The sequence below is a fragment of the Onychomys torridus genome, chromosome 11 (assembly GCF_903995425.1).
Source record: "Onychomys torridus chromosome 11, mOncTor1.1, whole genome shotgun sequence".
NCBI classification, from domain to species: domain Eukaryota; kingdom Metazoa; phylum Chordata; class Mammalia; order Rodentia; family Cricetidae; genus Onychomys; species Onychomys torridus.
In genome coordinates, this window is record NC_050453.1 from 66,382,295 (window position 1) to 66,398,192 (window position 15,898).

Genomic DNA, 15,898 nt, shown 5'->3' on the forward strand with positions numbered 1-15,898 from the left:
GTGGCAGATGCGGTTAACCCCAGCACTCTGGAGGATCTCTTTTAGTTCAGGGCCAGAGCTACAAAGTGAGACCCCGCCTCACCCCACTCCTCACCCCCAAATCACCAGGACAGGCTTTGAAAGGATCTGATGTAGAGCTGCATGAGGCAGCAGTGAGTTCAGTGAACAGGACAGCCTCAAGGATTTGCTAGGATGGCCAAGGCTCCAAGTCCCAAACATCCTGGTATGTGCACCGTGCAAAAGCCCGAAAGTCTAGGGAAACAATCTTTCAAAGCTCACTGCACTGCCTTTCCAGGCTGTCCACGCCACAGAACAGCTTCTTTGCAAATGCCCAGCTTCAGATATGGCTGGGTGGCCTTGAAAAATGGACAGTGGAGGAGACAGAAGAGGGCCAGCTGGAATCAAGCATGGGCAGAGCCAGGCCATACCATCCATACCTCTCAGATCTGTTCCCTGTATTCTGGCTTGATTGTGTATACATGACTGTGAGAGAGAGTGGGGAACAAACATGTGCATGCACACGCGCACACACGCATGCACGCACGCACACACAGCTAAGACTCTGGGGGCAGGGAGCCATGTTAAAACATGGGAGAGTGGAGACAAAGATTTTGCCCAGGAGCAGGAGAGAGAAATAAGGAGCTGTCTCAGGGACTAGCTCTCTCCTACACTGGGGCTCCCTTCCTCCTGTACTGATGTTTTCTGCTGATACAAAGATACTTAAGGCTGGATTTTTTAAAAAAGTGGTTTATTTAGCTCATCACTCTGGAGGTTCAGGAAAACATCACCTGCTTCTGCTCATCTCAGTTGGGACCTTGTGGAAGGTGTCTCAGAGGAGGGCACAACAGGAAGCTGGGGTGTGTGGGGGGGGTAGTCTTGCCCTTCCAGACAGGGTCTCCGCCTGGCTCAGTCTTGCCTGGCACTCAACAGTATATAACCCATGCTAGCCTCTAACCCCTCTGCCTCAACCTCCCAAGTGTTGGGGATCACAGATGTGAGCCACCATGCCAAGGTTTTTGCTATCCTGAGACAGGGTTTCACTATGTAGCACAGCCTGGCCTCAAACTAGTAATCCTCCTGCCCAAACCTCCCCCATGCTGGGATTACAGGTGTGCAGCACAGTCTGTGCCGGGTGTGTGGTGGTACACCTGCAATGCTGGCTACCCAGGAGGCTGAGGTGGCGAGATCACTTGAATCCACCAGTTTGAAACCACCCTGAACAACACTGAGACCTCATTTCAAATCTTAAAGCAAACCAAAGCTAGTTACTTATGCCCAGCAATGCTCACTGTGCAAGATCAGAACAAATCCTTCCTGAAGATGATGCCCCAAATGACCTAATCACCTCCCACTGGGCCCTGCCTCTCAGGTTTCACCCCTTTCAACACCGCCACAATGGGACGGAATCCCATTTAAACCCTAGCACTTGAGCAAATCAGCAGAGGCCTGTGGCCACCATCTTGGTTCCTGGCAAGATTGAAAGTAGACGGTGTGGGACTGGAGAGTGTGGAGAAGATGGAGCCCATGGTGTCCAGACTTTTCCACCTAAGAATTAGGTTTTTGGCCCTTAGGATACAGCAACAGCAGCGACTGAGAGAAGCCCCAGAGAACCTGTGGAGTGTTGTTAGCCAGGATGGGGAGCCATCCATCCAGTAACTGTCCATCTGTCCTGGCTAGCCATGTCAACTTGACACAGCCTAGAGTCCTGAGAAGGGAAAGCCTCAAATGGGGAACTGCCTAGGTCATAGTGGTGTGTGTGTGTGTCCTTGGGGGATTATCTCAACTGTTAACTGATGAAAAGGCCAGCCCGTGTGGATGGTCCCTTCCATCGGCAGGTAGTCTTGGGTTATATAAACACAGCTATGCATAAGCCTGTGAGTAAGAGTGAACCAGCAGGCAGTGTTCCTCCTGGCTCCTGCTTTGACTTCCCTCAAAGATGCATTATGACTTGGAAGTGTAAGCCAACTCTCTTGGAGTTGCTTTCGGTCAGAGTATTTTTGCCACCTCAACGGAAAAGAAAACTAAAGCACCATCCCTTTATCTGGCCCATACTGTATGCTGTCCTCGGTGCTAGGGACCTGTGAGCCGTGAAGTCCCTTGTCCTCAAGAGCTCGGCCTGCCATGCCCAGGGGAAGGGCCTGCAGCCGGCACCCCACTGCACTCCAGACCACACACAAAGTCTGAGCAGAAGCAACTGGTATCCAATGCTGTCACTCTCCAGCCTGGCCTGGTTCACCCAGGAATAACCAGATGCCACAGAGTGCCCTTCCCTCGGTATGGCCTAATCCCCTTCCCCTGCATTACACGGGTCCCAGGCCGACATCCTTCAAGACTGCCCCAGGGAAGATGTAATTTCCAATGAGAAGGTAACACGAATGGCCAACCGAGGCTGAAGTTTAAAGGTGAGGAATAAGTTAGCTTTTGGACATCAGGTAGATCGGGGTGGCTCTCCATTGTAGGAGAGGGTTGATGTACCAGACATGTGCCTGGTGCTGACACATAGGCTGACATCCACAGCCCACTGGAATTCAGAGACCAAGAAAGATGAACACCCTGTTTATTTATGTTGCTCTCTACCAGGCCCTCCAGCTCACAATCTCATTCGACCCGACAATCAATCCTTCCCACTTCATCGTTGAGGCGAACGAGGACTCAGACTCATTTAGGGACTCACCCATAGCCACCAAATTCATCCACGATGGGGTCAGAATTGAGCTGTTTAACTCCAAAGATGGTCACTGTTCTGACCCTGGGCTGTGGATGCAGCCATATCGAAAGACTCCCCCAGAATTCATCACAGGGCAGTGCCTGTGTGAGCCAGGAGGGCCCTGTTGACTGGCGTCTCAGGAGCGCCCTGGGCTGAGTGTCACCCTCCACATCTGCAGTAGAGAGTCCCGGCGGGTAGTGTAGGGTAAGTGTTTGATGCGGAACCAGTGTCCGGGGACAATGTTCCCACTTGGCGTGTACAGCTTCTCCCCTTGTGGGCCTAAAAGGCTTCGGAGGGCTAGGTTGCCTGACAGGATCTTCTCATAGAATTCCACTCCACCCTGGGCATAGGCTGCAGACAGAGAGGCTGTGCGGCGGTCTAGCCAGCCTTCCAGGGCAACAGTGAGCGAGTCCTTGCAAAAGGTGTAGACCACATAGCCTGCCACTACTGCCACCAAGTTGAAGGCAGCTCGAAAGCTCACAGGGCCTCTATGGAGCCCCAGGGCATGCTTGATACCCACACTTAGTACCCAGGTTCCTGCTAGGCAAGCTGGGGCTGGCAGGGTTTGTAGGGTAGCCACATTGCTCTCCAGGTATACCACCTCTTTGGCTAAGGCAAACTTCTGAGCATTATGAGACAGGGTCAGGGCGTCTCTCAGCCTGGCACCTGCTGGGCTTTGCCAATTCACTCTTTGCCCATGTATGACCACAGTATGGTCAATGGTGGTGACAGGGCCACCCAGGAAGATGGCGGGGATTCCCACCATGGCCCCAGTAGGAAATCTTGGGAAGCCAGCACTCACAGGCTGAAAAGTAAAGGCGGTGAAAGGCTTGTAGTGATGACCTGAGGGGACACCCATGTCCTGTAGCACCTCCTGGAAGAGGCTCTGCAGCTGAGGGGCAAGAGGAGCCGGCTGGCCCTGAGGCCAGTACTGGTAGAGCCATTGGACTATGGGATCCGAGAAGAGGTGAAATGAGATTTGAACCCCAAAAAGGCCCGCACAGGACCCCACCAACAGTCCTGTCCTGTGTCTCTGTATAAAGGCTGTAGCCTTCCACAAAGGACCAGCCATGAGTATTGTCTCTACAGATAACTTGGCCAAGAATAAGCGAAGTCAGCTGGTGATTCTGTCAGGTTACAGACCGGACAGCCCCTGGGGCCACACCGTGGTTAACTGAAGTAATGCTGCATCGTGACTGAGTGTAGGTTCCAGAGTCAGACCACCTGGGAGTTTCACAGCATCAACTCTCCATCTGCCAGGCAGGTGTGTGACAAGGGCCTCAGGGGCTGTGGTGAGTAAATACACAGGAAGCATTTCAGTGTCTCCAAGTGTAGTGGACATCCTCTGGCAACGGCTGGAATTAGTCTGCTTGCCATGGCTAGACACAGCATTAAGTATTCAACAGCCCTCTCCACCCACCACTCATCCCACAGTGACTCTCTAACTGACTGAAGAATGAACCACATGTATAGTTCACAGAGAGCTTACTATATGCTAGACACAGTTCTGAGAACACACAGCTAGCTGTCTCTCAGTAGCTGCAAGGGTTCCGTTCTTGATACTACTTATAATACTCAATACAGCACAATGCTACATATAGTTACTCTACTGAATGTCTGCAGGCTCAGCAGACACAATTTGTCTTGTGTACTTTTCATTCTTGTTTCTTTTCTGGTTTTTCCAGACAGGGATTCTCTGTGTAGTTTTTGCGCCTTTCCTGGAACTCACTTGGTAGCCCAGGCTGGCCTCGAACTCACAAAGATCCGCCTGCCTCTGCTCATTCTTGGCTGGCTGATTGATTATGCATCCATGGACACAGAAGGCTAACTGGACTAGGAAATACCTGTACTTCTACTAAACAGGGAAATTTAAAAGATTATACGTAACACACACTACATATGCATATCCTTAGCAGATCAGATTCAAGACCCCCCCCCCCCCCATCGCCCCACGACTCCCAGACCTTTAGACGCTCATCTCTTACAAAAACAGCTTAGCATTTGTACATTACCTGTGTTCTCAGTCACCACTAGATTACTTCAAGTACTGCTACAATGCAAATGCTGCATCTGACCTTGTGACGCTACATGCTTGGGGAAACAATGCCATGTTCAGTACAGATGAAAACTTCCCCCAAACGTTTTTGATCTGCAGCTGGCTGACTCGTTATAGTCAGTCCAAGAAAAATCCTCATAACTCTAGAACCTATACCACAATGGTTAATTTTCAGTTGTGAAAATAAGAATTTTTTGGGTTTGTTTGTTTGTTTTTGCCAAAACCCCAAGTGGCAATGTCATATGCTGAATTGGTCCCCCAACCCCAAGTTCCCATGTTTGAGGCCAGATTTTGGTTATCTTAGGATGTGGCTGTATTTGGAGCTTGCTTGGGCCTGTGAGATGGGAAATATCTAAGGTTCTTGGGATGGCTCTAATTAAGTCTCACTGCTTTCAGTCTAAGATTAGAACACATGCAGAGAGAATACCACATGAGGATATGGGGAAAGATGGCCATTTGCTAGCTGAGAACGGCCTGAGGGAGCTGAGCCTGGCTATATCTCGGTCTTGGACCTTCCGCATCTCCAATTAAGGGAATTTTTTTTTTTTCAGAGCTGAGGATCGAACCCAGGGCCTTGTGCTAGCTAAGCAAGCGCTCTACCACTGAGCTAAATCCCCAACCCCTGAATTAAGGGAAAATTAACTGTCAGTCAGGACATGCACTGTGTGGTACTTTGGCATGTTAGTCACTGAGAGTACAGGCTCAATATCTGACCACAGGCTGTTAGGGGTCCACAGCAAGCATCTCACTTCAAAAAATGTTAATTTTACATGTATACAAATAGACCAAAACAGCCCATCGGCCGGATTCATTATCATAGTCAATACTGTTTTGTTTATTTGAGACAGGGTCTCACAGGCGCACTTTTGAACATTCTGGGCACCTTATTTCGTCTATGACTATGTCACTAATTATCACTGTTATTTACCTTTGGATACAACCTCATTGTATTCCTATCTACGCAGAGCGTTTGATAAGCAATGCCCTGCTACAAACATAACGCAGGATTCTGCATTAAGTCATTCTTTCCAAGAGGAAACTGAGGCTAGGAAAAACCGGGTTCCAGGAGAGCCGGCCGAAGGACTCTCCCAGGTCGGCCCGTGAGCCCCGGAGCAGGCCCAGCAGCGGGTGTAGGACTCTGGCTTTGGAAGGGTCCCCCACACGGTTCCGCCATGCCCCACAGGATTGCTTCCTACAGCCGGAACCCGCTAGCTCCTGGAAGCTGCGGGTCGCGGGAGAAGTCCCCTGCACATAGCTAACCCTGAGAGCTCACCTCTGCAGAGCCCTTGGAAAGCAAGACTCCCGCGCCGGATGCGGCAAGCGCAAAGCACGCCGGTCTAGGGCCTTCGGGGGCGGGGCCTTGTGGCTGGGGCGGGGCTTGGTGGGAGGGGCTTGGAGTAGCGCTTGCACGCAGGTCCTGGAGGAACTTTTCTGGACTCTGAGCTCTCTAGGGTTGTATTCAGACGGCGGAGGACTTTTGTCATCGGTTCACGTGTGGCGGACCCCATCAGAGCTACGATAGAGACGTTCTTGTCATCTGGTCCTGATTCCTCTAACAGCGTAGAATAAATATTTGTGCAGTACGCTGGGAGGAGAGCCAAGCTTAGTGAAGAAGGTCTGTAAAATTTGCTACGAATGACCCCTGCAGCCACCCACGGTTTGGAGATTGGGTCTCTCACTGGCACCTGGGGTTCAGCAATTAAACTAACCTGCCTGGTCAGTGAGTCCCAGGATCTGCTTGTTTCTGCCTCCCCAGTGCTGGATTACAAGCATGCACCCAAACACCCAGCTTCTTATGTGGATGCTGAGGATTGAGCCCAGACCCTCGTGCTTTTGAAGCAAGCCCTTTACCAGTTGAGTCATTTCATTAATGACAAGTTTTCTAAAAACAATCCTGAGGTACTTTGGGGTGTGAAAATAATACTGAGTATTACTAGTATTTTAATTACTATTCTGTAGGTTAGTGTAATATGTTTAACTATCCCGTATCTTTTAAGCCTAAAAATCTGTTTATAAATATTGCCTTAACACATCCAGGAATCTTTGTATAAAGATATTATTCTGCTTGGTTTATGGTCAACTTTCAAATAGCCCACAAGCCTTACAGATTATCTTCCTTATTTATATGTCCACAATTTTCATCTTTAATTGATCAAGTTTCCTGAGACATTTCAAACCACACTTTGATTGAACTTAATTAGTTCTTTTTGTTTGTTTGTTTGTTTGTTTTCTAGTCATAGTTTCTCTGTGTAGTCCTGACAGCTTGGAACTCTTTGTCCACCAGGCTAGCCTGGAACTCAGAGATCCACCTGCCTCTGCTTCTCAAATGCTGGGATTAAAGTCTTGCACCACAACCAACCCCATTCCAACACCCTTCCCCATTAGTTGGTTCTCTCTTATTTGGGGGTTGGTGGTGGAGGGGAGGCGGTGGTGGCGGTTGAGATAGGATTTCTCTGTGTAACAGCCTTGGCTGTTCTGGAACTCGCTCTGTAGACCAGGCTGGTTTCAAACACAGAGATCTGCCTGCCTCTGCCTCTCAAGTGCTGGGACTAAAGGCGTGTGCCACACACCCCACACATGCTCCCCCACCCCTGGCTTAGTTGGTTCTTTTAAATACAATAACCCCCAGGATTAGTCAGGGTTCTCCAGCGAAAGAACCTACAGCGTGAGGATGTGTGGAAAGAGTTTTAATAGAGAGCACTGGTTCCATGGGCATGGTGGCGTGTCTTTATTCCCAGCACTTGGGGGCAGAGGCGGGCAGATCTCTAGGTTCGTTAATATAGTTAAGAAGCCTGAAGACCCAAGCTCTGCTCTAGGCTGCACAGCCAGGGTTGCTTACGGTCTAGCGCTGGTCAAAATCAGAACCCTTCGAGCAAGAGGACCAACTGCAAGAGTTCTGATCTGAGTCTTACTCCAAAGCCAGGAAAACACCTATGTCCTAGGCCGGCTGGTTTGCCTATTTTTCAGTGTTAAGGACTGAACTCCTAGGACTCAGAGAGGCTCTCTAAGGACACCCCCGGCCATGTCCCAGTTTTAAGGTGGGTGGGGGATAATTCTTTCTTAGCCTGGTTCTTATTCTGGTCGTGTTAGGCAGGAGGTCAGCTGTGGAAGGGACTAATCCCCAGCCCACCAACATAGGGCATCAAGAACAGTGGATGGCCACATCGAGGCCATGACACCGGGTGTAAGATAATGGTGGCGATTGAAGATCAGTGGCCAAGACATCAAGACAGCAATGCTCCCATTGCATTTCTCTAAACTAAGGGGTGAAGTTGATGCCCTGACAGCAGCTGTGACCACTTGTATAGATTATGTCTGTCCATATTCTATCACAGAGCATGGAGGGCCTCACAGGCCTCCTCTCAGAGGATTGACAGGCAAGTTAATGGTTGCCGGGGAGACAGACAGACATTATCTTCAGTGGTGTAGCCACTGGTAAGATGCCCACACTTCTTCAAATAATCCCTCACCCATGCTCCTGTAAGCAGCCCTCATGTGAAATTCATTGTTTTACACACACACACACACACACACACACACACACACACACACACAGGAAAGTAGAAGGGAGAGTAATTAGGAAGAAGATGGGTAGGCATGGGAGGGGACAAGAGAGGGTGAATATGAGCAACATGTTACATACATGTGCGAAAATATTATAATCATAAAGAAACCATTAGTGATTTTAATTAACATATGCAAAAAAAACCTTTAATAAAAAGGTTCCATGTTTCTAGGGATGGACCCCGGATGGGGTGTGTTTGTGTATCTCTTGTTAATCTGACAGATGCAAGGAGAAAGACCACCAACCTACATTATCATGGCCAAATTAATTAAAGCAATCTTTTTTTAATTTGTGTACATGGGCTGTCTCTCTCTAAAGGTGGGGTTTAAGAAATTAACATTGGGGGGTTGGGGATTTAGCTCAGTGGTAGCGCACTTGCCTAGCAAGTGCAAGGCACTGGGTTCGGTCCTCAGCTCCGGCAAAAAAAAAAAAAAAGAAAGAAAGAAATTAACATTGGACCGGGGTAAGATAAGGTGGGTTTTTGTTTCTTTGTTTGTTGTTTTGTGTTTGTTTGCTTTTTAGACAGGGTTTCTCTGTGTAGCTCTGGCTGACCTGGAATTTGCTGTGTAGACCAGTCTGCCCAGTCCCAAATAAACACATAGAAATTTATATTAATTATAAATGCTTGGCTGATGGCTCAGTATAGTGATATTTTATTTGTATTGAAATGTGATTTTATTTGTATGTCAATAAAGTTGCCTTGAGGTCAGAGCAAGCCAGAGCAGAAGCTGAGCAGTAGTGGGGCATGCCTTTAATCCCAGCACATGGGAGGCAGAGCTAGGCGGATCTCTGTGTGTTCAAGGACACAGCCAGCATGGCAGACACACGCCTTTAATCTCAATACCAACCATAGAAGACCTGGAGGTCTGTACAAACAGGCAGTGACGAGGAGGTCATGTGGCTGGGTTTACAACCAATGAGAGAGGAGAACAGAAAGTTTTTAAATAGACAGGATGCACAGAAGTAGGTCTCTGGCGGAGAGGAAGAACGGCAGAAACAGTGAAGGGTAAGGATTTCCGCTCTTGCTCTGACCTCGTGGTTTTTAACTCTGCAATTGGTTCTGTGTTTCTTCTTTAACAAGCTGGTTACATCTACAGCTCAGGCTTGTTATTAACTAGCTCTTACATTGAAATTAACCCATTTCTATTAATCTATGTATTGCCATGTAGCCGTGGCTTTACCAGTCCTCTGGCCTCTCACTTCTTGGGCAGATGGCTCTTGTCTCTCCCTCTAGACTCCACTCACCCTCCTCCTCCCAGTCCTGTTTGATTCTTCCACCTAAACTTACCCTACCTTGCCATCGGCCAAACAGCTTTTTCATTAACCAATGAGAGCAACACACATTCACAGTGTACAGAAGGATCATCCCACAGCACAGGCTGGCCTCCAACTCAGAGATCCACCTGCCTCAGCCTCCTGAGTGCTGGGATTAAAGGAATATGCCACCATGCCCAGCAAGATAAGGGTTTTTATAGTTCAGGAGTAGGGGTTTCCAAATGGGGGATTTGATAGGCAAATAGGTGGAGCTACAGAAGCAGAACATAAGCATAACAAGCTGGTCATAACAACCTCCTGAAACAGACATGTTGCAAGATGGTCACAAGGTAATCATAACAAGGTGGTCATAATAACCTTAAAAAAAAAAAAAAAGACACAGTTGCCATTTCCTGGAACAGGCAGTACAGAACCATTTGCAGTTAAGGTTACAGGTGGGGCAGAACCCAATCCTTGAGAAACAGATTTAATTATAAAGAGGAATGAGTCTAGTTTGTCTTGACTATAAGGTGGCTTTCAAGCCTAAGATGGCAGGCTGGTCCATCACTTTGTGTAAGGTGTGCATTGTTGGTTCCTGGGGGTAGGGTCCTCTGACTACTTTCCATATGCATCTCAAGGTTTGCTTTCTCTAAAATTTTTGTATGTGTGTGTGTGTGTGTGTGGTGTGCACACTTATATATGCATATTTATATGTGTGTGGATTGCATGAGTAGTGTGTGTGTGTGTGTGTGTGTGTGTGTGTGTGTGTGTGTGCTGATTAAGGCTTATGCCATGTGTTTTCACTCTTCAGTCACTCCTTACATTAGTTACTGAGGCAAGGCCTGTCACTGAATCTAGAGTTTGCCAGTCTGGTAGCCTAGCAAGCCAGCTCATTCTGAGAAGCCTGTCTATACCAGTCATGGGATGGGTTACAGGCAGGCTACCATGCCACCAGGCTTTGACATGGGTTCTGGGAATCTGAATTATGTTCCTCACACTTGCAAGACCAAGTGCTCTACCTCCTGAACTGTCTCCAAAGGTCTTGTTTCTAAATGTCATTTCCTCTGAAGTCTTTTCACAAATGGTTTTTAACAATTTTTTTTTCTGAGTATTTAAAGGAAGCAAACCAATTTCAGAGACTATCATCAGACAGACCTCTTGGTTTCCATCTTGGCCAAGTCTAAGGTATAATGAGGCCCTTTAAAGATAAGCTGTTGGGGCTGGGGATTTAGCTCAGTGGTAGAGGGCTTGCCTAGCAAGCACAAGGCCCTAGGTTTGGTCCTCAGCTCTGGGGAAAAAGAAAAACAAAAAACAAAAAAAACAACAAAAACCAAACCAAACAAACAAAAATAAATAAAGTTAAGCTCTTTCCAAGAAAGAGCGTGTACTTATCTTGGCTGCACCCAGGGCAGCTCATGGTTGGGCACACTCCAGCTCTACCCTGGCCTGCTTCTTGTTCTGTGTGTTTGTGTGTGCATGTGCATGGAGACCAGGGTCAGGTCAACTTCCAGATGCAGTTCCTCAGTGTTAGGTCCACAACCCTTTCCCACACCCCCATGTCAATGCTGGGGACATTGCCCTTAACAGAAGGTCTGTGACATAACAAGCTGTTGTTTTCCATTGGCACAGCGGCTGCACCTGAATCTACTTCTGTTTCAGCCAGCAACTTCAGCTCCTCAGGCAGCAGCCAGTGGGGCTTTTACGTCCAGCCCAGTCTGCCTCCTGCTGCTGCCACTAAATGTAGCTTTAACTAAATCTCTAACATTCCCAATAAGACTCCGGAGTCAGAGGTTGGGGAGAAAACTTGCTAGCTTAGAGAGGTTGCATCTCAGAAAGAGAGCATCCTTCCACTCCGCCAAACCAAAAAGACTGCCATGCTCAAAGTCCCTCCCCACTCCTTCCTGTGCACCTCTCTATCCAACTTCCAGACTCCCTCTGACTCTCCATGGTTACTTTTTGTCAACTAGTTCCTGGCTCCACCTCCTGACTCATGGTTGGTTTTATTTAATTAATGCAAACACCAACTTGGGGCTCACAGTGTGATCAAATACTCTGCAACAGTAAATAGAAGGACTGTTTTTAGGTAAACAAACCTGAAGATGAGTTTCTGTTTAAAAGAAAAGCAGATCTCCTAAGATGGGTCCCTGGAAAACAGGAACCCACCTTAATCCTCCAGAAACTGTTATTAGGAGTCCACCAGAGATGACCACTCAGACATAGGTTATAGCCACTTGAAAGTCTTTATTACATCTGGCTGGGACTACACTCAAGTATTACAGGACCCAAGTATAGTGTTGAGTGTTTAGAGTAAGGGGTTTTAAAAGGCAAACACCACATCCTGGTATTACTTGGCAGCTGCAGGGGGAGCTTCAACAGAAGCCAAGGTAAGCTAGCTGAGGCATCTTGGGTTCTTGGAATAGAGTTGGGTAATTTTCCATCAAGGAGACCAAATTCTAGTTAAACCTGGAATGGCTTCAGCAAGAATACAAGATGAAGGAAACTTTGCACATCTTTCCTGTCCTGTCACAGAACTTCCCTTGACCTTCCCCTAAAAGGTCAACTACATTGGACAAGGACACCTAGTTCCTGTCAAATTTCAAGCCCAGGACAAATGGCTAAGGTGTCTATTTAATATATCAAAGGACCTGGCTGCCAGGTTCTCCCAGCATCCCTCAGTGCCTCCCTGTTACAAAGTATGGCTGGCAAACTCTACCTTTAACTCTGCAACCCAGGGGTGGGCTGCCCTTCCCCCAGAGGCTCTTCCCTATATAACCCAGACATTTTGGTTACCTTCTCCATTTTGTACCTTTGGCCTCCTAGCTGCTGCACCTGGTTCCCCTATCTCCCCTCTCCCTTCCCCTCCCTGACTCCCTACAAGGTCTAGCTCTAGAAAATAAAAATGCCTCTAACCTGTAAGCCCCACTTGTCCAAGGACAGATAACTTTCTGAAATGCTGGGGGCTGTCATTCATGTAAGATAACAAGCCATCTGTTTCCACTTCTGTAAACAAGGTTGGCTGCCTCAACATCGAAGGATGTGATTGATCACACATAAGCAGGAAATGCATCAGGATGTATGCTTGATACCAATTGGATGAAGGCACGAAGTAAGGAGCCTTGAGGGGTTTGCCTTTATAAGCACCCAACTAATGTAATTTGTGGCCATTCTCTGGGAGTCCTGGGTATGGACATGGCCAGGGTCTGCCATCCCGGCCAGTAGTTAATAAAGCCTGCTTCAAATTAGGCTAAAGAACTGTGGTAGTGGTCTTATTCTTGCCACTAGTTAACAGCAATGTAAAACATGTTTTCTGCACAGCAGGCAGGAGCAGGGGTGGTTAACAGACTGGTGATCTTCAGGCTATCTGTATGATTGAGACCACATCAGCTCCCCGAGAGCCTCAGCATGTTGCATGTAATCAATCTATAGAACCCATCTTTATGGAAGAGGTCATGTGTACTTTATGAAGAGTTCTTAAGCTTTATTTTGTACCTGGGATTGAGTTAATTATCAGGAAGAATTTTTTTTTTTCAAATTGTGCTGTGATTTAAATGTGCCTAAAATAAACTACCTGGTGTCATACTCTTAAAGCTTGAACCAACACCAGCTACTGGGTTGTGTCAAACCAGATTTCCTCCTTGCCTCTCTCGGACTGGCACTCTGTTGGCTGTGGTGGTTACAGAGAACCCCACACCTGGAAACCTACCCCCTCAATAGTTGGACCCTCCTGCTCCCCAAAGAAGTTCAAAGCAGATCAGGGCATGTTTATACAGCGGTTGTGGGCCAATCAGCCACTGACCCTAAGTTAGGGGAGGAAGACCCTTCAAAGACTTGATTTGAAAGAAAAGACTCACATATGATGTGATATTTGGGGAGATCTACATCTGTGTTCCCAAGCCACAGACACACGTTTTTGGCTCTAGAATGATCCATGTTTTATTCCAATGAGGTGAGAGCTGACTTTCAGTGGACAGCGGCCACAGCTGGTTTGTTGGAGCACAGGTAGTGATCCCCAAGTTCTGCAACATTACGTAGAAAATACTTCACCAACTGAACGTCCCCGAGAGAGGAAGCAGCTGTAACTAGCACAAAAGGAGAGAGCTGTCGAGGAAGTCCTCAAGATCTTTGGTTCTAGCCCATGAGTCTTAGGAAACCGTAAGATCTTGAATTCAATAGCACACACGGAGGCAGATTATTTCTTGAGGCCACAAGAGAGAGAGAGTAAGGAACAGGTTATGGACTGCCCAGGGGAGTCAAGAAGTCTATTGTAAGGCTTTGGGGAAAAGGCATAGAATGATTCAGACCCGTGGGGGGAGGAAGGGCTCTTGCTAATGTGTGACGAGATGATGGGGAGATGTGGAGGAGGGGTGCATTTCCTTAACATCCAGCCCCCTCATGCCTGGGTCTGGTGATCTGAGCTCTGTAAGCATCCTGTCATTCCCAGGCATCTTGACACCTGCGGAGTCTGTTTCCAGACTCCCAGGCTCTCAGAAGAGTGTCCATGTCTCTCTGTAGCAGCAGGGATCCTGGGATCAACTATGAGGACCAGAGAGGGAGGCTCCAGATGGGCTTAACTTGAGCAACATCTGGTCTGGAACTTAATATTTTTTTTCTGGAGTCCTGGTACTGGATACTAGGGGCCTGTTACAGATTCATAGACAAGCTCTCCATAGGGTACAGGTTAGGGTGGCCTGATTAGCCCCTGGTTTAATCCTATCAGGAATGGAGTAATAATGTTAGTAAGTGTGAGAGAAAGAGAGCTGCTGGATCTCCAGAAGCAGGTGCACCTGAGATTCCCAGTCACTCAGATGCAATGCCAACCCTTGCTCCACCCACTGTCCCAGAGAACCTCTGAATATCGCATGGCCAATGGCTGCACTGAAGGAACTTTATCCTTGGCATCGATTGCAGAATAAAACACAGGTGACTTTCCCTGCCTCTTTTCATCTACAGGAGATCTGAAGGGGGTTGGGGGGAAGCTCTTTGGACGGTCTGCAAGGTGATTTGGGTCACTTAGGAACTGAGGTTTCAACTTTCAAGTCAAGAGATGTATTTCTTGTAACATACACTAGGGGGCACAGATTCCCCAACACAGTCAACACAACCATTCTGAGGGGTGGTAGCCTTAGGAAGGTCTGGAAAAGCTGGGAGTGAGATAAAAGAAATGGTGCTTGCTCATGAGTGGGGAAACTGAGGCAGACACAAACACTCACTGAAATGTGAACAGATTCAAGTTCATGTAACAAAGCCTGAGCCAGAAAGTCACTGTGATGTTAATCTTGATCTTCACTTGACGGGGTCCAGAATCTCCAAGTACACAAGCCTCCCTATGAGGGAGTTTCCAGGCTGAGATGATGGAGGTGGAAAGACCCTCCCTACTTTTGAGTGACACAATCCCCCCGGCTGGGGTCCCGGATTGAATAAAAACGAGAAAGTGAGCTGAGCACCATCTTTCATTTCTCTGCTTCCTGACTGTGGATGCCGTGTGACTAGCAGCCTCACACTCAGCCTGGCACCATGATGGCTGTACCCTGACACCCTGGCACCATGATGGCTGTGCCCTGGCACCCTGGCACCATGATGGCTGTACCTGGCACCATGATGGTTGTACCTTGGCACCATGATGGTTGTACCCTGGCACCATAATGGCTGTACCTGGCACCATGATGGTTGTACCCTGACACCATGATGGTTGTATCCTGGCACCATGATGGCTGTACCCTGGCACCATGATCCAAAACAAATTCTTTCTCCCTTAAAGTCGCTTTTGTCACAGCAATGAAAAACTTGTCAACACAGTTCTGAATGCAATGTTGGGCACCTGGGAGAAAAGAGGGCGAGGCAGTAGAGCCAGCCAGAGGCTGAGGAACTGATGGCTGGGGGCTGCTAAATGAAGCCGACGAGTGTATCATCTGAACTCGGAGGGACTCAGGTCCTGGACTTGTCCTCTGTGGTGCCAGAGGCTAAGTAGACATATTAAATGCAGGGCCCAGTTTATGCAGCGCGGGGGATGGGGCTTGGGCTTCACACATGCTCAACAGACACTCTGCCAGCCGAGCCCCAGCCTCAACACAGCGGAAGCCAACTTTCTCTGCCAGATAGATTCAGATGAACAGGCTGCCTACCCCACAGGATGAGAAATGAGGGCTGCCCTGCGGATGATGGGCAGCTGAAGGGATCCTGAGCAGTGATGGTCTCCTGTGGTTTCCTGACAATCAGTTGCTATGCTGTTTCAAAGGGGTAAGTCACAAATCTGGGTGCATGTATAAATGTGTGTAGAGGACCAGAGGACAACTTCAGGTGTAATTTCTCAGGATGT

At 48.1% G+C, this 15,898-nt stretch overlaps 1 protein-coding gene across 1 annotated transcript; it reads right to left on the bottom strand.

The window, feature by feature from the left end:
• Positions 1-2,540: 2,540 nt before the first annotated feature.
• Positions 2,541-6,099, bottom strand: Tmem177 (transmembrane protein 177). Its single transcript, XM_036202288.1, has 2 exons — positions 6,037-6,099; positions 2,541-3,994 (listed from the first exon to the last, which is right to left on the bottom strand). Exon 2 carries the CDS (start codon positions 3,777-3,779, stop codon positions 2,844-2,846), a length of 936 nt encoding a protein of 311 aa, XP_036058181.1. The 5' UTR covers positions 3,780-3,994; positions 6,037-6,099; the 3' UTR covers positions 2,541-2,843.
• Between the last annotated feature and the right edge of the window lie 9,799 nt (positions 6,100-15,898).

What these genes read in the sequence shown, in the direction of transcription:
- Tmem177 (XM_036202288.1), bottom strand. Translation starts at nt 3,779, where the DNA reads ATGGCTGGTCCTTTGTGGAAGGCTACAGCCTTTATACAGAGACACAGG.